At 44.5% G+C, this 21,512-nt stretch overlaps 1 protein-coding gene across 1 annotated transcript; it reads right to left on the bottom strand.

The window, feature by feature from the left end:
• Positions 1-802: 802 nt before the first annotated feature.
• LOC147618881 (complex 1 family protein / LVR family protein) lies at positions 803-18,910 on the bottom strand. Its single transcript, XM_086773980.1, has 2 exons — positions 18,607-18,910; positions 803-1,024 (listed from the first exon to the last, which is right to left on the bottom strand). The coding sequence occupies exons 1-2, from the start codon at positions 18,854-18,856 to the stop codon at positions 951-953; spliced, it is 324 nt and encodes a 107-aa protein (XP_086630106.1). The 5' UTR covers positions 18,857-18,910; the 3' UTR covers positions 803-950.
• Positions 18,911-21,512: the final 2,602 nt, after the last annotated feature.

The raw sequence follows: 21,512 nt of genomic DNA, 5'->3' as shown, positions 1-21,512 counted from the left end.
GTGCCCTTTGTATTGAATTTGGTAGTGACCTACCCTAAATGTAACTGTGGCCCAAATTACACACCACTTTGTTTTAGCCAACTTATCAATATGGCTCACAGAACTATACCAACAAGGACTTGTCCAAATCCCCACATGTTTTCCTCACTAATATCTCTATAATGAAATTATGGTCCACCTTGGAGTGGTCTAGCAAGTAACTTTTTGGCCAATGGCTCAAACTCCCAAGCACTCCATCCACTCAATCAAGTATGCCTTTTTTACTAACCCATAATCATTGGCCATGTGTTGTCCAACCAAAAGACAAGCTAATCATTGCTACCTTGCTTTGAGTCTCAACTTTTCGTGATCGCCATTCACACCTTCCAAGATTAAACCTACCATCATTATCAACTTTTCCAATGAGCACCACCACCATAATCTAGACAGCCTCTTCAAACTTGCCAAGTTCTCCCTTCTTAGTCACACAATCCACATCCATACTTAGCCATACCAGGTGAACCCTTGAAATTCATGCATGACAAAACAAAAACAACTATAAGTGGTATGGCACCTCTACTAAAATTTAAGAAGTCAACTTTATCAACAAAATTGTATACCTTACTGGTTCCTTTACCTCTCCATGCTAAAGCTGATAATGCAGAATAATAAACCTTCTTTTTTGTTTAACAGTAGGTGGGGTGGGATCTAGCCCAAGTGGTAACACTTTGGCCTACCAACCACTGCCTATAAGTTCAAACAAAGACTCCTATATATAATTCATCCCTTCAAAAAGAGCCAAATCAATGGTGGATCCGTATCATTAGGGAGAAGCCAGCACTCTCATAACTGCTTCAATGAATAGTTGTTTTGGGCAAGTCAACATAGGTTCCAAAAAGAACAAAAACTGCCAACTATTTTTTATTCAAAAGGTATTACATAATCCATCTCTGTACTGGAAAAAAACTGTGTTATGAGCTCTTTTTACTATCAGGTGAAGGGAGCTCCAATGTGGCTCCAACGTGTTCCATACCGGGCTTTATTTCTGCAGGTAAACATTGTAGCTAGGGTAAAAATTTTGCAGTAAAAAGCTTCACAATTGAACTACAGTGCCCATGAATCCTCAATACAGTAATTTGAAATTCCATATTATGCAGTGGATGACCCAGATGACAAAACCTAGCTGTTTTGGTGCTTCAAAACGACAAAAACCAGCAGTAGCTTTGCTAAACAGCAAACTCTAAATAATAAAAGTTGCAAATCAACAGAAAATCAATTATATCAACAAATATAAGATATAATTGCAGTGGCATAAGCTTGACAAAAGAATTTAGAAAGTCCACTTTTCGGATCTTCCATCAAACCCTACTTGGGGCAAGCAGTCTTAAGGAAATTCAAATTTTGGTTTGTCAACAAAAAGTGGTGGCTTGAGCCTTGGAGCATAAGGATGCATATTATCACTTGTTATTTCATTCTATTCTTTGTGAGATTTTGCAGTGGAACCCTTACATGTCCTTGAATAATGGCTGGCAGCCAAAAGTTGCCCGTGGGTGATGAGAAGCTAAATGAAAAAATATATTGTGTGGAAATTCAGGACGAGAAGATGCTCTTTGGTTAAGGGTTTCGATCAAGAGGCCAAACCCACTAGCCCTCCTGCAAGGCTTGCAGAATGGGAAACAAAGGATGGTCAAGCGTTGAGCATAATTGCTAATTCAATAAGTAGCATATTGATTCCTCTTATTATGATTGAACAAACATTTTATGATGCATGGGTCATTTTTAGTGCAAAATTTTGGAGTCAACGGCACTAGCACGTTTTTGTAGTTCAAAAAACGGCTGCATGGTTTGAAAATGCAAGAAGGGATAGCATGATTGCCCGCGTCACAAATTCTGTAAGATAGCAAAGCGACGGGCAATTCTTGGTGAGAAAGTAGAACCCCCTCGATATGTACGGAGGGTTTGCACTACGCAAAATGCTGAAAACATGCAAATACATCAGATTTTGCTTTCAAGGGATACACCCAAGCAAATCTAGAGTAGTCATCGATAAAGGTTACAAAGTAATAGATGCTTTCCAATAGATGGTGTCCGCATAGGACCACACGCATCACTGTCCACAAGCTGTAATTTCCAGACAGCCCTTGTTGATCCATCTTTTGGGAATGCATTTCTCTGCATCTTACCCAATATGCACCCTTCACATACATGTTTTGGTGGCAATTCTACATGAGGCATGTCCTGCACCATTTCATGCCCTTGCAATAGCATCAAACTACCATAATTCACATGCCCAAACCTAGCATGCCACAATTCTGCCTCTAGCATGACAAGTGTAAAAGTGGTAACTAAATGAGCATTATGCTCTCTCCTGTCAAACCCATCAAGCTGATATAACCCATGGTACAATGTGCCGGAAGTGACTAATGTATAGCCACCTTCACGGTCTTTGACTGTACCTGTCGTCCTCGAAGTTCACTGCGTATCCTCTTTTAGCAAAAGAGGAGACGGACAGCAAGTTCTTCTTAATCCCAAGCACATACAATACATCTGGAAGACATAAGTTTGCACCATCTGATGTTCACCTGATACATAACCCCATAAGCCTTTGGCCACAAGAAGGTTTTGGACCATGAAACTCCAGAGGGAGTAGTTACTACCATCCAATTTGTCCTCTTGGGACAAAACTCCACATATATCGGTTGTATTTCTAGCCAGAACGCTGAAATTTCTTTACCAAGAGATATGCAAACGCTTGCACCCAGTATGTTGTAAAAAGCACCTACAAGCAAAAACCCAATGCACCGGAGTGCTATACTAGGCAATCACAGATTCTTGAGCAAACTTTTTTTGCCTCAATACAAGATTGCAGTAATTGTTCGGAGTGTCCTAATAACACAAGCAATGCAAATCTCTCCACAATCAATGCATAAACATCCAATCAAGGCCTGTAGAATTGGAAAGCCCCAAATTTTTGTGCACTAGAGAGCTGAATGATGTGCCAATTGCACACAAATGCGAAAAGCCCCAAATTTTAATGCACCATTCGGCTCAATTTTGTGCCAATTACACATAAATTGCAAAAAACCCAAATCTCTATGTACCCTGTAGCTGCAATTGTGCAATTAAGCACGAATTTCTGAAAACCCCCAAATTCCTGCAGTCAATCAAAAAATTCTGCAATTGTGTGCATGAAATTTGTCCCATTTGCCTTGAATCATGCAATTCAGCATAAATTTCAAAAAATCCCCAATTTTCACTAAACCCTGCACTTGAAATCTTGCCTACACCTTGAATTTTGTAATAAAGCAAGTAATTTACAAAAGCTTTACGTAATCCAAAGTACTTGTTGGAAAGGGGATGGACAGCCCCACCATGCATTGGCCGTCTCCGTGATATGTAAACTAGCCATGCAAATCTTGGATGACTCCGAATCCAAAAGCAATATTGCATTGGCAGCGGATAAAAGTGAGGGCTTTGTCTGTGTAACCATAGGCTCCTTCATATGTTGCAAACTACACCATCCTTTCTCCTCCTTTGAATTTCTTAGCTTTGCGCTTTACCTTTCTTCCCTTTCTTTCCATGCCATGGAGAGGGTGACCTAGAAGGGGAAGAAGGAGAAGAAGAAGGAGTTGGCTCCTGGACTTTTTCCGACCACGTCAACTTTTCCCACGATGTGAGTGGGCTGATTTGGAATGGCTCCTCTTCCTTCCACGAGAAGGTGGAGGACTAGGTGATCTCTTTGAGGGAGATCTCTTTGATGAAGACTTTTGATTTTCAGCCGCATCCTCCTTTGTTGGTTGCTCATCCCCTTTCTTGCTCGATCTTCTTAGATAGTTGCTCAAAAATTCTCATCAAGTCGGGATCTTGGAGAATAGTATCCAAATTGGTCATAGTTTCTTTGACCATGTGGGTTCTTTTCCGACCATGTCGACTTTTCCCCCGATGAGAGTGGGCTGATTTGGATCAGCATAGTTTGCTCCATATCTCTCTCTCTCTTGCACTCTCTGTTCAGCACATTCTAGTGCCACTCTGCTTCCGCTCTGTGCACTCTTTCATGGTATCATCGATCCCGGTTTAGCAACCTTTCTGCTGCCCCATATTCAGCCCTGTTTTCAGCACCTACTCCTCTGCGTTTTCTTTCATAGCTTTTGCTGCTGCGTTTTCTGGACAGCACCCTGCTGGTCGCTTTTCCTTCAGATTGGCTTCACCAATTCAACCATCTGGCTCTTGTTGATCAGCGTTTCATTGCCCACTTGGAGATTGGACTGCAGGCGGCCTGTTTTCTACACGACAGCACCTTTTCACTGCTGCGTTTTCCTCTCCAGTGGCCCTTTCCCTTTGCAGAGGGGGCTTGTGGTGTTGCACGCTTTGGTGGCACTCTTGGTACCTGTGGAGGACACCTTTTCTTCAGAGTTTGTGCATTTCTTGAGATTGAGCCCAAGCTTTTGTGATGGCTGCTCCCACTTCTCTTCATATGTTTGCTGAGTCTGCCAAGTTGGATGGTTCCAACTACACCCTATGGAAGGTGAAGGTGAAATCGGCCTTGCGTGGCGTGGATCTCTGGGATTGGCTTGTTACACCGGCCAATGCCACCCCTCCCACCCTTGCTTCCGGTGGTGTGACTCGAGCACAGATTGATATTTGGCAGTCGAATGATCGACGTGTTTTCTCCTTCCTGATGTTGAACTGTCAGGATGCCGTTCTCTCTCATGTGCGTACAGCAGATGCTGCACATGAAGTTTGGAAGGCTTTTGCAGATCTCTATGAGATTAAGTCTCCGGGTCGATTTTGGCATTGGAAAAGCAACTTATGAACTTATCAGTTTCTGCGTTTCCATCTTTATCTGCTTTCATCTCGAAGATGAAAGATCTCCGGAACGAGCTTGCTGTTTGTGGCAAGGATATCTCCACAGAGGATATGGCTATTCAACTGCTCTCCAAACTTCCAGAGAGGTTTGATGCATACTTTTAGTCTCTGGTTTCTTCTCCTCGTCCTGGTCCAGTTACTTGGGAGGAAGTTCTCCCCTCCGTTATGCAGATTGAGTCTCGCTTTGAGGAGCGGACTGGCACCTCCGGTGGCCCTGATGGAGCTTTGGCAGCACGAGATAAAGGGAAGACTCAAAAAAAGAAAGGAAAAGGGGGTTCTGACAAGAACTCCAAGGATTCCGATAAGGATAAAGACAACAAATCTTCAAAGAATAAGGACATTGAATGTCAGTATTGTGGCAAGAAGGGTCACAAGTCACCCCAGTGTCACAAGAAGAAGCGTGATGAAGCAACAAAGAACTCTTCCTCAACGGCGGTGTCTCAACCCAAAAAGGATGATGGAATTCTTATCTTAGCAGGTACTCGGCGTATACTTGCTCTTGTGACTTCTCAGTCACGGTCTTGGATTGTTGATAGCGGTGCTACTGCTCATATGACGCCCCATCGAGATTGGTTCGAGGACTTCACTGCCAGATCAAGCGAGATCACTCTGGGTGATTCTTCTTCTGTGCCAGTGCATGGTCATGGCACTATCCCCATCTTCCGTTCTGACGAGGACAAGAGGTACTTCTCTGACGTTCTGTATATTCCAGATTTGGCTTTTAACCTTTTTGTCAGTGAGTGCTCTTACAGCTCACGGTGCTGAGGTGATCTTTTCTCGTTAGTGATAAGGCAACTGGTAGCATCTTGGCTTAGGGAGTCCAAGATAGTGGTCTCTACAAATTGACCGCTCTGCTTTCTTCTGGTGCTTCTTCTGCTCTTTGGCTTGCTCGGTTTGGCCATTTGAGCTATCAGCTTCTGCAGCGAGCTTCGAATGATGGGTTGGTTGATGGATTACCGACCATCAAGGCTCCGTCTTCTGCTTATTCCTCTTGTTTACAGGGGAAGCAACACCGAGCCGCCTTTTCGAAGGAGGCGACACACAGATCCTCGACATCACTTGCTCTCATTCATGCAGACTTATGTGGTCCTATGAGTACCGTGTCTTTGAGTAAGGCGTTGTACATGCTCGTGATGGTGGATGATTTTACCATATATACTTGGGTTTTCTTTCTGAAGACCAAGGATGAGACTTTTCATCACTTCTGTGATTGGAAAGCCGAGGTGGAAAAAGAGACCGGTCACTCGGTCAAGGCTCTCAGGACCGATGGAGGGGGTGAGTTCACATCCCAGGAGTTTCAGCAATATTGCAAGACACATGGCATTCGGAGACAGCTTACTACAGCATATACTCCATCATAGAATGGAGTTGCCGAGAGGAAGAATAGGACCATTATGGAGATGGCCCGTGCTATGCTTGAGCATTCTTCATTACCTCGATGTTTTTGGGCTGAGGCGGCTTCCACTGCTGTCTACATTCAGAATAGGTCTCCTACTGCTACTCTTTCCGACAAAACTCCATATGAGGCTTTCCATGGTGAGAGGCCTCCGTTGTTCATTTCCAGATATTTGGATGTACGGCGTATGTTCATGTGCCTAAGGAGCACCGCTCCAAGTTGGACTCGAAGTCTCAGCACATGACTTTTCTCGGCTACAACACTGTGTCCAAGGCATATCGTCTTTATGATCCTCAGGCCGGTAAAGTTGTTGTGAGCCGTGATGTGGTGTTCGACGAGACTCCTACATCTTCAGAGGGGGGTGGTGAGCTTCTTCTTCCTGCACCTCCTCCTCCTCCTCCTACTCCCGCTGCTATTGTTACACCTCCCGCTGAGGATACTCAATCAGATGATGATGACCCTGCTCCTCCTCCGGCGAGTTTGAGCAGATCTATACCTGGTTGGTATTATCAGACAGTTCGTGACTCTGGGTTACGTGAGCTTCCTTCTGCTCCTCCGCCTGGTTCTCTTTGGCGTTCTTCCAGAGTTACAAGGAAACGAATTCATGAGGGCAACATGTTTGTTAATTATGCTCTTATGTCTACAATTATTAATGGTCCTTCTAATCCCACTTCTGCAGACAAGGCTCTTTCACATGAGTCTTGGCGTCATGCTATGCAGACAAAGCTGGATGCTATCGAACGGAATGGCACTTGGATTTTGGTGCCTCGGCCTACGTAAGGTGATTGGTGTGCGTTGGATTTTCAAATCAAAGTTCCGAGCTGATGGCAGCTTGGACAAGCACAAGGCGAGGTTGGTTGCCAAGGGTTATGCTCAGCGCCCTGGTGTCGACTTCGATGAGACCTTCGCTCCGACAACCCGGATAACTACCATTCGCACCGTTCTTGCACTTGCAGGACATCATACATGGCCCGTTTTCCAGATGGACGTCAAGTCGGCTTTCCTGAATGGAGAGCTTACACAGGAGGTTTATATTGATCAGCCGCCAGGATTTGTTGTTCCGAGCAAACAGGATCATGTGTACTGGGTGAAGAAGGCTTTATATGGTCTAAAGCAAGCTCCGCGGGCTTGGTACCAGCGGATTGATGAGTTCCTTCAGAAGCTCGGCGTGCGCCGTTCTCATGCAGATTCGAACCTTTATATCCTCCTTGAGAGGGGGTTGATTGTTATCATTGTGGTCTATGTTGATGACCTCATCTTTACAGGTTCTTATTCTGTGCGGATCCGTTCTGTTATGGATGCTTTGGAGATAGAGTTTGAGATGACGGATCTTGGCCTCTTGCATTATTTTCTTGGCTTTGAGATTTGGCAGACCTCGAAGGGCATTTTCTTCTCTCAACAAGAGTACACTCCGGAGATTCTCGACAGATTTCAGATGACTGGGTGCAAACCAGTATCTTCTCCTATGGATATTGGTGAGAAGCTTTCTTCACTTGATGCTTCTCCAGGGACTGATTAGGGACAGTATCGGGTTCTCGTCGGTTGTTTGGTATGGTTGACCTACTCCCGATTGGACATATGCTTCGCAGTCAGTTTATTGAGTTCCTTCTCATCCAAACCCCGTCAGCAACATTGGCAGTGTGCTCTCAGAGTTCTTCGATACTTGCGTGGCACTCTGGATTTTGGCATCTTTTATGGCCAAGGACGCACTCTTGTTGGATGGTCTGACTCAGACTGGGCTGGAGATCCAGATACACGGCGTTCGACCACCACTGGTTGTGTTTTTTCACTTGGGTCTGGAACCATTTCTTGGGGCAATAAAAAGCAGCCTACTGTGGTGCTTTCCTCTACCAAGGCGAAGTACCGTGCAGTTTGTTATGCTGCATGTGAGGCAATATGGTTGCGGAGATTATTGGAGGAGCTCGGCTGTCCTCCTACCGGATCTACTCTTCTTTGGTGTGACAATCAGAGTTGCATCGCCATCGCCAAGAACCCTGTGTTTCATGCTCGTACGAAACACATTGAGATTCAGTATCACTATGTTCGTGAATGGGTTCTTGCTGGAGATTTGCGTTTGGAGTATTGTCCTTCCGCGGAGAATGCTGCAGATTTGTTCACCAAGCCGGTTTCTCAAGCTTCCTTGGCTCCTCGTCTTCGGATTCTCGGAGTTTGTTCAACATCTGGTGCTGAGAGGGGGTGTTAGCACTTTCATCCCCAGTTTCTGCTCTTTTATAGTGCCCATTTGGTCCCCTTTTGCATGGCCCTTGCTTGTGGGCTGGCCATCCCTTTTTACTATTTTTCTGGGATTTTTCCCCAGCCATTCTCGCATTTTTCCAATCGGCCATGTCCAACAGTCCAACAACTCCAGTCAGCCTGTTTATGAGCTCCAGTCGGCCAGCACTCCCCCACTATAAATAGTGGGTGTTGGCCTCTCATTTCTCATTCAGTCTTGTGCATATTTTGCTCCCTCACTTATGAGACTAACAGTGTCTCTTGCTTGGGACTGTTTTGCTTCAATATATTCAGCATAGTTTGCTCCATATCTCTCTCTCTTGCACTCTCTGTTCAGCACATTCTAGTGCCACTCTGCTTCCGCTCTGTGCACTCTTTCAGATTGTTGCTACATCATCTACTGAGGCTGAGTATAGGTCCTATCTTCTCTCCACGACTGAAGTCCTACCTTCTCTCCTGTCACAATTTTCTCGGATTTCCAAAGTGCTATTGCTTTGGCACAGAACCTGGTGACTCGTGGTTAATCCAAAAATATCAAAGTACATTATCATTTTGTTTGAGACTAGATTGAACTTGGTCTTCTTCCCTTGGTGTATTGTTCTACCAAGGACAACCTTGCAGACCTCGTCACCAAACCGCTCCCTCGTGCTTCTTTGGAGGTCTTACTTCACCGTGCCGGCGTTGGTTTGCCCATTTGGCGCTGAAGAGGAGGTGTTGGAAATATTGTTTATCCCCGGATGGACTCCTTGCATGCTTGTAACTGGCCCATTTACAAGGCTCTGCACTACATATTTATCTCCTATTTTTTTGCACCATTTTTAGGAGCATTTTTTGCTTATTTTATGGACTCTTGTCCAAGTTGGCATGTAGGACTTGGCCGACCAGCTCTTAAGGACCTATATAAATAGGTTCCCCATTCCCACATCATTTCATCTCCGATGTTAGTCCTGACTTGTACATACCAGCACTCATGGGCCTCCCTCGTGTCGTACCTTCATTTGTATTCAAGTTCTTGATCATTTGCAGTCTACTGTCTACACATATATTGTCACCATTTGGTCCATCTTCATTTCTGGAGCCACTTCTATGGGATTGTCACTCCATAGAGCGGCCAGATTTGTGCCATGTTCACATGGGGCCAAGCCAGTGTCCCATGTGAAAGGGCCAGTCTTTTGGTGTCACATGGACGGGAGCCAGATTAGTGCCACCCGTGTGACCAGTGCTGCGTCACATGGACAGGAACCAGTTTCGTGCCACTCATGTTGTATGGATGGGAGCCTATTGGTGCCACCCATGTATGGCCAGGATGGCGTCTTATCTATGGGACTATCACTCCATAGGAAGACGAAGACATATCTTTATATTTCTGTCGTGCCAGTTTTGTGCCCGACAGCAACTTCTTGTATAAGTTTCACGAAAGGGAGATTTCATCCATTATATGTACACGTGCATTTATGCTTGCATGCATAAATTTGTTTTTGCATGACTTGTTTGCGTGTGTCTGCCTCTTATGCCGTGCCAATACACTGGACAGGGACGCCCCCAGTGTACCGTGGAGTGCTATTTGCTGACTTGGTGGTGTGGCGTGTGAACAGGTGGTCTGTATTTTCATTTTGGCCTTTTTCAAAGGTAAAATCTATAAGCGAGGGTAGACCTTAATATTTATAAGGTATTGTGTTCACACCCATTTTAAATAGGGGCTGGACATTTGCTTATGAGGGTGCCCAGAGTAATAAGTTGATTTAAGGTGTTATAACCTTTAAAAAAAAGCCTTGCATGGAACCCTTTTGGAAAATACCCACGTGTGAGGTTGGTGGGTTCCCTTCTCATCATCACCTGTTGGCTAGTTGCGTCTCTTGCTCCATCGCCTCTCTCTCCAAGGAAGTTTTAGATGTTGTACCCGCCTCCTTAGTCCTGCTGTACCCGCCTAAGGAGGAGTTGTACCTGCCCCCTACCTGTCCGTAGTGCGTACTGTTCTGGCTTTGCAGCCTTGCTGTACCCGCCTCCCTGTACCAACTGTACTCGCCCACCTGAATGTGTTGTGCCTGCAAACAGTGTTGATGCCTTCCTGTAATGTGCTAGCTGCCCACGTGTACCTACAAACAGTGTTGCTGCCTTCTTGTACTTGATGTGCTGGCCACCCACATGTACCTACAAAGTGTACTAGCTGCCACATTTGTACCAACTGGTTGCCCTGATTACAACAGCTGATTGCACCCATTTGGAGTACAGCAAAAAGGAAAATGGCCTTCTTTGCTGAGATTTGAATTAAAACCTAGGCCAGGTATTTGTTTCTATATTTTGTTTCAAATTCAAATAACAATTAAAGTTAAATGTTGTTATTTCAAGCTTTGTGTAGGCAAGTTTCTTCTCCAGCTGCATATACCTTAGAAGGCCATTGGATAGTGGTTTTTCCCATGATTGCCCTGTTAAAATATAGTATCTCATGTGGAATTAAGTCGTAACAAAGGAGTCGGCCATTTCACTTGTGAGGGTATATATACCCATGCCCACCCATTGTAAATTCAACTATTCATTGCTAATATCAAAGCTGTTCGTCAACTTTACTCTCTCTCTCTCTGCGTCAACTTCTCTCTCCTTCTCTCTCTACGTGTATTCAAACTTCCGCTGGCTCGATTCTGACATGGTATCAGAGCTGAGTGCTCGTTGATTCTTGGGCACACGGAGGAGTTGGAGAAGGTGGCTGCTGTAGCACTGTGGTGGCAAAGAGAGACAGAGGGCAGCTCGCGTGTCTATGCTACATGCTTCGAAGGTGACACAAGACCTCAAAGGGCGGCAGTGTTTCAGCGTGGCAGAGCACAATAGCGAAGTGGCAGAGCACAATAGCGAAGGTGTTGGCGGCCGGTTGAGGCGAAGGTGTTGGCGGCCGGTTGAGGCGGCTGGATGGTGGTCGGCCGGTGGTGGGATATTCTGGGCAGCAAGTAGTGTTTTTTTTCTTGGCGGGGACTGCAGATGTTGCGTTTTCGAGGACATTACCATACCCAGCGCTGAGCTGGACAACTGCCTCCTGGCTCGATTGTGATCGGAGCACGCCCTGCAACACCTCGATCTGCCCGTCGTTTATCTCCAGCGTTTCATTAAAAAAAAAAACGCTACTGCTCTCTGTGCTTGGCAGACTTTGGAGCAAGCAGACAGGGTCGACTGAGAAGAGGTGGACGAAGTTTTCGAGATGGGACTCCCGTGTTCGAGCAAGGACGACAAATTGAATGGCGACAATTATGCGCATTGGAACTTGATCATGAGGCTATGGTTTAGCAGAAAAGGCTTATGGGACATTGTTGATGGCTCGGAGGAACGTCCCCGAAGGGATAGCAATCGGTTCACACGTCTTCAGGAGGAGTAGTTTCTCAAATCTCTTGTGGATTGGGATGCTCACAATGCGAAGGCGATGTCGGCAAATGCAGAATCTCTCACCAAGGAAATTTCCCCTGCCATTCAGACTTTAAAGACTGCCAAGGAAATGTGGTCAAAGCTTGCAGGAATGTTTGATCGAGACTCAACAATGCGAGCAGTAACCCTTCTCGGCCAATTGTTTTCCATCAAGTTTGAAACCGGGACCTCTATGCAGTCACTTCTAATGAAGGCAAAGGTTATCCATGATCAGTTATCGGCTATGAATAGTGCATTAACTAGTACCCAGTTAGCTGCCTTGGTTCTTACGAAGTTGCCTGAGGAGTATGAGATGGTCTCGAGGGCATTACGCTTACAAGTCACGAAGGAAAAGCTGGAATTTGATGATCTCAGCTCTTTTCTCATTGAGGAGGAAGCAGTGCTCATTTCCCAAGGCAAGATTCGGGTTCCGAAGGATGTAGAATCGGCACATGCTGCATCGGAATCCAATAAGAAGTCTAGGAGCCGTTGTTATAAGTGCGGAAAGCGAGGGCATTTGGCTCGGGATTGCAAATCCAAAGCTAAAGCTCAAGGCTCGACAAATGACAAAGGCAAAGGCAAAGCTGACGCGGATGACAGTGACAGTGAGTCTACTAGAGATGCTACGGCGTCTGCCGGTGTGGCGAGGACTACACTGGCACATGCTCCAGCATTCTAGCTTGGTGGATGGATGCTACCACGTGCTTCAGCCAGAGAGAGGCATGTGAGTGGCAGAGAGAGGCAGTCTGTGCTCCCGTTTTGGTGATTTGGACCCGTGTGTCGGAGTTCAAGGCACATGCATCTGGCATGGAACAGCTTGACAAATCTATGGACGTGATGTGTTCGTAGTTCATTGGTAGCAGACTATGGATGGGATAAGTTCCTAGTTCATTGTCAGAGAATTTTGGGCGTCGTGTGTTGATAGTTCAATGTTCAGGAGATCTTTTGGACGTGTGTGTTCTCAGTTCAACGAATGGGGGATCATGAATGTGGAGTTGTCTGCAATTCATTATTCTATGAGGCAGCTAAAGTTCAAGATGGCATTTTCTTGTGGAGACAGGTTGATTGGTGCATTATCCGAGGTGTACCTAGCAAAGGCCACGCTAGGGTGTCCATGGTTGCATCTGCATCGACTTGGTTTCTTCATCTATGCCCACTATGAGCTACAGAGAGGGTGTTAAAATATAGTATCTCATGTGGAATTAAGTCGTAACAAAGGAGTCGGCCATTTCACTTGTGAGGGTATATATACCCATGCCCACCCATTGTAAATTCAACTATTCATTGCTAATATCAAAGCTGTTCGTCAACTTTACTCTCTCTCTCTCTGCGTCAACTTCTCTCTCCTTCTCTCTCTACGTGTATTCAAACTTCCGCTGGCTCGATTCTGACATGCCCTTACCGCGCCCTCACCTATAGAGGAGCCAGTGAAGGTCATGTGGATATGAGGAAAAACCTGGTACAAAGCTTATCTGGGAGAACCAGGATACGTTCCCTCCGCGGTGTATCACTATTGCCTGCGTTAGTACGGGCGTGCCTGTTTGTGCACGGTCCCGGAAGACCAGTGAAAGGCAAGTGTGCACCTAGTGAAGGTGGGAATGAGCCTGTGATTTGAGGCTACTCCGACCAATACCTCTTCATCGACTTGAACCAGTTATATTTGGTTGTTTTCACACCTTGGTGGAGAAATCTGGCCTATCAAGCCCGTGACACTTGTACAAATATAAATACTCCAAGAAATACAAAAATATTGAGGAGGGGGGGGGGGGGGGGCTTTCCGGCCCCAGTGCTGGTGTCATTTGTATTTTTCAGTATTTCCAGTATTTGTGTTGCTAATGTTGTTCCCTTGTTTAATATCAGTTAAATTAAGTGTTCTAAATATGTGTATCTTGTCTTCCGATCTGTAGGCCTCCTGTAGGGAGCGGTCACATTGGTATCAGGGCCCGATCGTCTCTCTTTCTTAAGAGGAGACACGGAGTTTTGAGATCGGAAGCAAGTATGAACACTCGATTCAATGGACAGCCAGGGCAACCCATTGGAAGTGCCAAATTCGAGGGGCCAATCAAGTGCTTCACGGGATTCCGATGCATTGCATGGAAGGCATAAGCCTCTTGAGAGTGTCTACTCATAAGAGCATAATTCACGGTAAGACCAAAAGAAGCAAGCCGAGAAGATCTCCGAGGTCCAGAAGACGGAGCAGATGCCTTAGAATGCAACTAGCTATCAGAAAGACCAGAGTCCTATAATAATTTCTGGACCCACTAGGATGAACTCCTTTCAAATCTAAAAGAAGAAGGTACTGCTACAGAAATGGATGTATCTAGGACAGCAGTGGATGGAGAAGCAGCAGCCAAATGCGGCGAAGATAATGGAGAGGCTGCAGATACTGATGGAGAAGATGCAGGAGGCAATCCAGCTCTATGTAAGGGGCTGGGCACAGCAGATAGAGGGGCTGAAACAGAGGGTACAGTGGGCTGAATTGGTGCTAAAGACACCAGAGTCACTGCGGGTGTAGAAGCTCACTGTGGTAGAAGAGAAAACTCTCCAATATCGGCTGGAAATGGGTCCAAAATCTGCTCAGAAGAGGTCATGGAAGAAGAATCAAGTCCAAATAATGTCTCATCGAACAAAGCATCTCGAGATATGATAATATCCTCCACATCTGGATCCCAAAACTGGTATCCTTTGGATCTCAAGCTATAGCCTCTAAATATCATCCTCTTGGACTTAGGAGCAAGTGTAGTCCACTTCTTATCAAGGACATGAACAAAAGCAACACAACCAAAGACACGAAGATGTGATACACATAGCTTATGTCCAAAAATGCCTCCTCTGGTATCAGCCCGTCAACCGCCTTCGTGAGTGAGCGGTTTATGAGATAAACACAAGTAGCCATAGCTTCTCCCCAAAACGCAGGGGGAGGCTAGAATGATGCAATAAAGATCTCGCCATCTCCTTCACGGTCCGATTTTTCCTCGCAACTACTCCATTCTGCTAAGGCGTATAAGGAACTGTTGTTTGTCTTTGAATACCTTTAGATGCAAGAAACTCATCAAAGAGTACAAACTCACCACCATTGTCAATGCGCAAGAATGAAACTGCAGTGTGGGATTGATTCTCAACCATGGCTATCCAAGTCCGAAAATTGGCAAAAGCATCAGACTTCCGAGCCAGGAAATACACCCATACTTTCCGAGTATAATCATCCACCAAAAGCATGAAGTACTTAGCCCCTCCAAGGGACTCAACCTCCATAGGTCCAACCAAGTCTGCATGTATAAGCTCGAGCTTTCGTATAGCCCGATGTGTAGCCTCCTCTGGAAAAGCATCTCTATGATGTTTGCCCATCATGCAAGACAAGCAAATATGTGATAGTTGTCAGAGCTTAGGTAAACCAAGAACCAACTGCTGGGAAGAACTTTTCTTCAAAGCAGAAACAGGTACATGACCAAAGCGTGAACGCCACAAAGAAGTCTCATCAATGGAGACTAAGGCATGAGAAGAAGAGAATAATTGATGGATATGAGAGTTGGATGAGCGAATCTCTGAGGAGAAAGTGGTGATTTTGTAGAGGCCTCCATCATGAACTCCATCGGCCACAACCGAGAGTGTCTTTCTGTCAATGATTGGCGAAAGTAAATATGATCTTTGAAGGAATCAAAAGAGGGAGGCAATTTACCATGCAGCTTGTGGATCAGGTTATTAATTGCGCTCCTATATTCTTCAAGTTGCCACTTGATGCGAGTAAAGTCCCCAATCTTATCACTTATCAGTGATATTGTCACATTCACTTATGGAAATCTTCTCGAGATCTGCCTCTAGCTTGGCAATCTTCACGAAAGAAACAGCTCCAAACCTCCTCTGAATCTCAAGCCACATCTGTCGGCATTACTCCTCGTAGAAATAAATTGTGCCTGTATGGCAAGAGTCATGCAATGAATGATGATGAGGCATGCATGAGCATCCAAAACTCCCCGAAAAGCTGGATCCACCAAAGCAGGTGTCATAACCGACGCCCAAACACCAGCACCTTCAAGAAGCAACTGGGTATAAAAGGACCAAGTATGATAATTGGTGGCTGTAAGCTTCACGGAATCACTGATTTGGGGAGAAGCGTAGTATGGAACATGAGAGAAAGAAGGGGTGAGGTTATGTGGAAGAGGAGAAACAAGAGAAGTTGGGGGAACCACCAAAGGGTTGGAGGGAGAGAGTATCAATGAAGTGATCCCAAGTGCGAAATCTGTGCTACTACTGTAAATCTGAAAACAGAGAATAAAACAGCATATACATGTAGACAGTAGACTACAAATGATCAAGAACCTGAATATGAATGAAAGTACAGCACGAGGGAGGCCCGTGAGTGCTGGTATGTACAAGTCAAGGCTGAAATCATAGATGAAATGATGTGGGAATGAGGCACCTATTTATATAGGTCCTCATGAGCTGGTCAGCCAGGTCCTCCAGGACAACTTGGACAAGAGTCAATAAAATAAGCAAAAACTGCTCCTAAAAATGGTGCAAAAAATAGCTTATAAATATGCACTGTAGGGCCTTATAAATGGGCCAGATACAAGCATGCAAGGGGTCCATCTGGGGATGAACAATATTTCCAACACCTACTAGAGTCTAGTGGAAACGATTTGGCTCCAATTTGAAATGGTGGTTCTTGCCACCAAAGTACTTATCATGACTGGAGGATGAGTTTTGAAGTTGTGAAAATTCGCAACCGATGCTCTAGTGCACTAATTCATGACCTTACAATTGCATAAGTCAGATGCCAATAAGTTGGAAGCCTTCTTGTATGGTTTGGATTCCCAACTTCAGCAAGACATCAAATGCTTTAAGCTCAAGGCTTTTGAGCGAACTTTCTAGCTTGCTCAGAGCGCTCAAATGAAATCCAATCAGGGGAATCCTGAGACCATTCAATCCCAACACTCCGCGCCTGAGCCGTAGAATGTGGGCAATAAAGCACATACCTCGGGATCCAAGGTTTCGGAGCCTCCCGCTCCGCACTCACCGAAAGCTCACCCACACTTACTCTTGGCCAGAAAGCCCGTTAGAGTAAGTAAGGGAGTCATTTGTCTCAAGCTGAAAGAGGACAGTATCAGCTGATGGACATTGTTTTTGGTGCCACACTGTAGGAAACATGACTCAAACCTGTAACAAGGAGCTTGCAGCCCTGACCGCAGTTACCACTTTTACGGCCGTAGTTCTTGCTCAGCATAACCTGATAGACCCTCCAGCACTAGACCCAATTATAACTTTCATTCTTGGTAGGGTGCTAGCACTTCGGCAGGAGGAGATTCCGGAAGAACTAGACTACGCAAGAGGAAAGTGTCGCATGGGATGGTGAGTTGCTTATGTATCATGGTTGTCTTAAATATATACCATCATAAGGCCTGATGAATCTAAACTTACAAATAATTTTAAAAGAAAGAAGAGAATCACCAAAAACAAACAGAATAAAAATTTTAAAAAAAACTTAATAGACACCCGAGAAAAAATAATAATAATAATAGTAATAATAACTTGCAAAAATAGACAAATACATAACTAAATCACACACAAACAAATTCTTTATTGAACCACAACAAAAGAATTTCTAACAAACAAATAAATTTTTGATAACTAATTAGCAAAAACCAACTTTAAACGACTAATCACTAAAACAAAACAAGTAACGACAAGAATACAAAAAGTGCGAACTTTACCTCAAAGATTGTCCAATCATGAAGTATAAGATCATCAACTTCATCATGCATAGCATGGACTAGGTGCTACAACATCCCTACTCACGTCATCAGTGCCCCAAAGTAGGTGCAAGTTTACATATATAAAAATTTGTCCCAACCAAGAGAAGACAATTTTTATATAGAGACCAACGAGCTGATTTTCTATCACTTCTCGGTGGTTCTCTTATAGGCTACCCAATCGGAGACTTGCTTAATTGTGGTAGCATAGAGGATGCACATATGGAGGGCTCGCTACCAAAAGCATATTGGAGGTTCCATCACCTTGCCCATGGAGATCATATGCTCCATCTGGACGAATTCCATTCACATGCTCCAAAGGTGCTTGGAGTGTCCTAACTCTATTAGGGGACTTCGACCAAATGCAGCAGTGCTAAGCTACCTTCTTCACACCCCTTCCTCACCCAAGGGGATCTAGCCTAGTTTCGCACCACCACCCCTTGTATGCACACCCTCCTCCCCACCCGTCCCCCCCTCCCTCCCTCCCTCCACCTCATGAGAGTTTAGTTTTGAGTGGCTCATGAGAGTTTAGTTTTGAGTGGACGCTTCTTGTCTACTAATAGAAGGAGCTTTTCTTGTTTCTTTTTTTTGTGCCAGGAGACCCCAGAAGAAGAAAGGGGTGGGGGGGGGAAGGGGGACACAAAATATGTACAGCCATGATCATTGGTCGCAAATTTTTTCAATTACTAGCGTACAAACAATACAGGATCACCACATAACAGCACACATGGACCATTAATCCATGGACCATACACATGACACACAAATAGCACCCATGAATTTCTTTTACAAGTAGAAGCATGCAAACAGTGCAGGTTCACCCACACAAACTAATGCAACAAATATAACACCCAGGAACCAAATGGCACCCATCAACCAAAAGACATGTGACATGACATACACATAAAACCCATACACATAGCATTCAACAGGGGTATACATGATCTGTAGCAAACCTTTGAAAAGGAAAAGGAAATGGAGGCAGAGAAGTACCGAAGTTCCCACGGTCGTTGAGCTTTCCTTGGACAATGACGTTAGTGAAGACGTGAATGGCCTCTTGGCCTTCAACGAAGAGCTGCTGGATGCGTGCAGGGTCGGACACGTGCCGGTTCTCGTCAAAAGAAGACCTGATCTGGCGAGAGGACTCCTGCAGCATCTTCGCATCGCCCGCAAAGCACTTCCTTCGAGCTCGCAGCAGCCCTCTGAATAGAGCAAGGGGTTCTCCTGCTGCCATCTCTAGCATTCAAGGTTCAAGTGAAAGCTTTTAAACTCAGTTAGTGTTCCATTACCACACTAATTTTTTTGGACATTTATATCAACTATTTAAAAACAGCCATACATCACCCCCAAAAAAAACTCAACTATCTACTCCTTAACCTCATTCACGAAATTCCCATTTTCATCCTCACACAAGAAAGTCCACGAGATCTGATACCCAATTAATAAGCAAGCATCCATCATGGCCTCAATAGTGCATCCTCGCACAAGAAACTAGACTGATTCCACGAGATCTGATACCCCAGTAATAAGCGCTTGCCTCCATCATGGCCTCAATAGTGCAGCCCCGGGGAGACTGTTTTTCTAGCATTCCCCCATGCTTTGACCACACCTTAACAGTAGGTCTAGTGCCAACCGGGTTCTCAATAAAAGCCACAAAGGTGTGATCCATCTGTTTTTCCTTGCGGTACCATCTCTGAGTTTTAGGACCAAATCTTGGAGGCCTTTTCTTCTCAATCCAACACCTCACCTGCATCCCACAAACCAGCATTAGGGAGAGAATCCTAGTATGCACGAAGCTTAGCCAAAATCAGGGAAATAATCAAGGCATATTTCTTTGCAAATTCTGAATCAGCAAATCCAACTCCAAAGATCTAATTTTGTTTACATTACATACAGACCAGCACATGCATATACATTTATACATCAAGTGGAAGCTTTTAAACTTATTTTAGTGTTCCATACCAAGGGCTTTTTTATGAAAACACTCATTGAACATGGAGTTGAAGGAGCAATTGATCTTCTTCTTTCCCTAAATGTTTATCTATATTACACTATACTTTTGAGATAATTATGATTAAGTTACAATGAAAGCTTTGAAGAGAAAAATTTCATATAAACGAGTGAAAAAAGAAAATGGATTAATTCATGAAGGAGATGCATTTTTTTCTGAGGTCTTTCCAAGGTTTTTAGGATTAGTTTGGAAGATTATTAAATGTCTCCAACAATGGCCAAAATAGTTGCAACGTCTTTCCGTGCACGATGCAGCACATGTAGTCTTGTGTCTCTCGGCTTGGGCAACCTCTCTCTCTCTCTCTCTCTCTCTCTCTCTCTCTCTCTCTCTCTCTCTCTCTCTCTCTCTCTCTCAACCGGTTTCACAAGCAATCTTGTCTCTCTCGCATCATTCATTTAGCATGTGTCTAGTCGAGAGGCAAGCAAGGAGGCTGAGCAAGGGCGAGTAGAGTTGCAGGCGAAGGGTCTTACAAGTGGCAGGGCCCAAGGGGCACGTGCGGCCAAAGAGGATGAGGTGGGTGGGTGAAGGGGCTAGCATGTCTGTAGGGAGGCACCCACTAGGAGAGATCTAGACAAATGGCAAGACCAACCAAAGAAGATGGTGGTGGTGGTGGTGGTGGTGGTGGTGATGACGATGGCAATGAAGTTGCAAATGCTAGATGGCAAATAGAAATTTCATTCCATAGGGATTTTTCTCGTGTATTTCAAAAAATATGTATGGTGGCAAATCTCTCATCGACTTAGCAGTTTGGGAGTTGTGAAATTCAGGAGATAGTGTAGGCATTAGGCATGAGCCCAATTAGTAACCTATCTAGGAAAACTTTCTACTTGTGTTAAAGAATTATACTTTGTGCACTAGAAATTGATTGACCAATAATTGCAAACTATCAATTTGTTGCGACACACAATTTTTGTTGGTTTAGCTAGAGTATGCTCTCCTAGTTTTGTTTCCACCTGACCTACCAAGTTGGGTGAATTGAGAATGACACATGGCCACTGCAAAGCCTTGTCAATGCAACTAATAAGGCAAACACTCCTCTCAAGCTTCTCATTGATAGAAAAATTGTATACGTCATGCTTAGGAGACTTGATTTAGAACATTCTTTGGATAGGAAAAACTCCATTTGTATCTCCAAATCTAAGAAATTACAATTATAGGTTTTTCACAACATTTGTATCTCCAAATCTAAGAAATTACAATTACACGTTTCACGACCTTGACCATTATCATGGTATTGGAGTGTGTATACATCGCACAACATTGAAAAAACATCATTTGCAAGGTGGATTTGTCACCATGAAAAACTATGGACTTTCATGCCCATGAGAAACCATGTAGTTTTTCACACCGTGAGTTTCCATAGAATTAAGTTTTTTATACAATGTTCTGTGGAAACCACGGAACAGTGAAATTTGGCCTATCTACACCCATTCTCACTCATCACTTAAAACCTTGGGAGTGATTTAATGATGATCTAAGTCCTTGTAGGAGATGAAGGAGCTTCCGTGGTGATGGCTTTTATGGGTGAGAGCTGAAGGAGAGGAGCTAACAACCACAAGGCAAGCTTGGATGGCTTCAAAAGACCTAATCTTGGAGGCAAGGTAAGTCCCCCACCGCGATAGTTGTTACTTGCTTTTGCTCTTTATTGTGAATGAGATAGAGTTCTGAAGAGAGCCAAAATGGGGCATAATAGTGCACTAGTTTGAATAAACTGCTCTCTCCAACTGAAATTAGTAAGGGTCATCCTAGAGTAGGCTATATACAAAAGTCTATTAAAGAATTTATCTCAAGCCCTTTTGAGAGTCATAAAGTGCGGATTGAATCTAGTTCACTTATCCAATTCTACTCAAGGCCATTTACCACACCTTGTTGGGAGCCTTCTAATAAT

Source organism: Cibotium barometz, chromosome 34, assembly GCF_041138505.1.
Source record: "Cibotium barometz isolate CiBa-2024 chromosome 34, ASM4113850v1, whole genome shotgun sequence".
NCBI classification, from domain to species: domain Eukaryota; kingdom Viridiplantae; phylum Streptophyta; class Polypodiopsida; order Cyatheales; family Cibotiaceae; genus Cibotium; species Cibotium barometz.
This window is presented reverse-complemented; position numbering and strand designations above follow the sequence as displayed.

Coding starts and splice junctions, on each gene's coding strand:
- LOC147618881 (XM_086773980.1), bottom strand. CDS start 18,856: ATGCTAGAGATGGCAGCAGGAGAACCCCTTGCTCTATTCAGAGGGCTG. Junction 1,025..18,606: donor CAACGACCGTGGGAACTTCG/GTACTTCTCTGC, acceptor GTTTACCTGCAG/AAATAAAGCCCGGTATGGAA.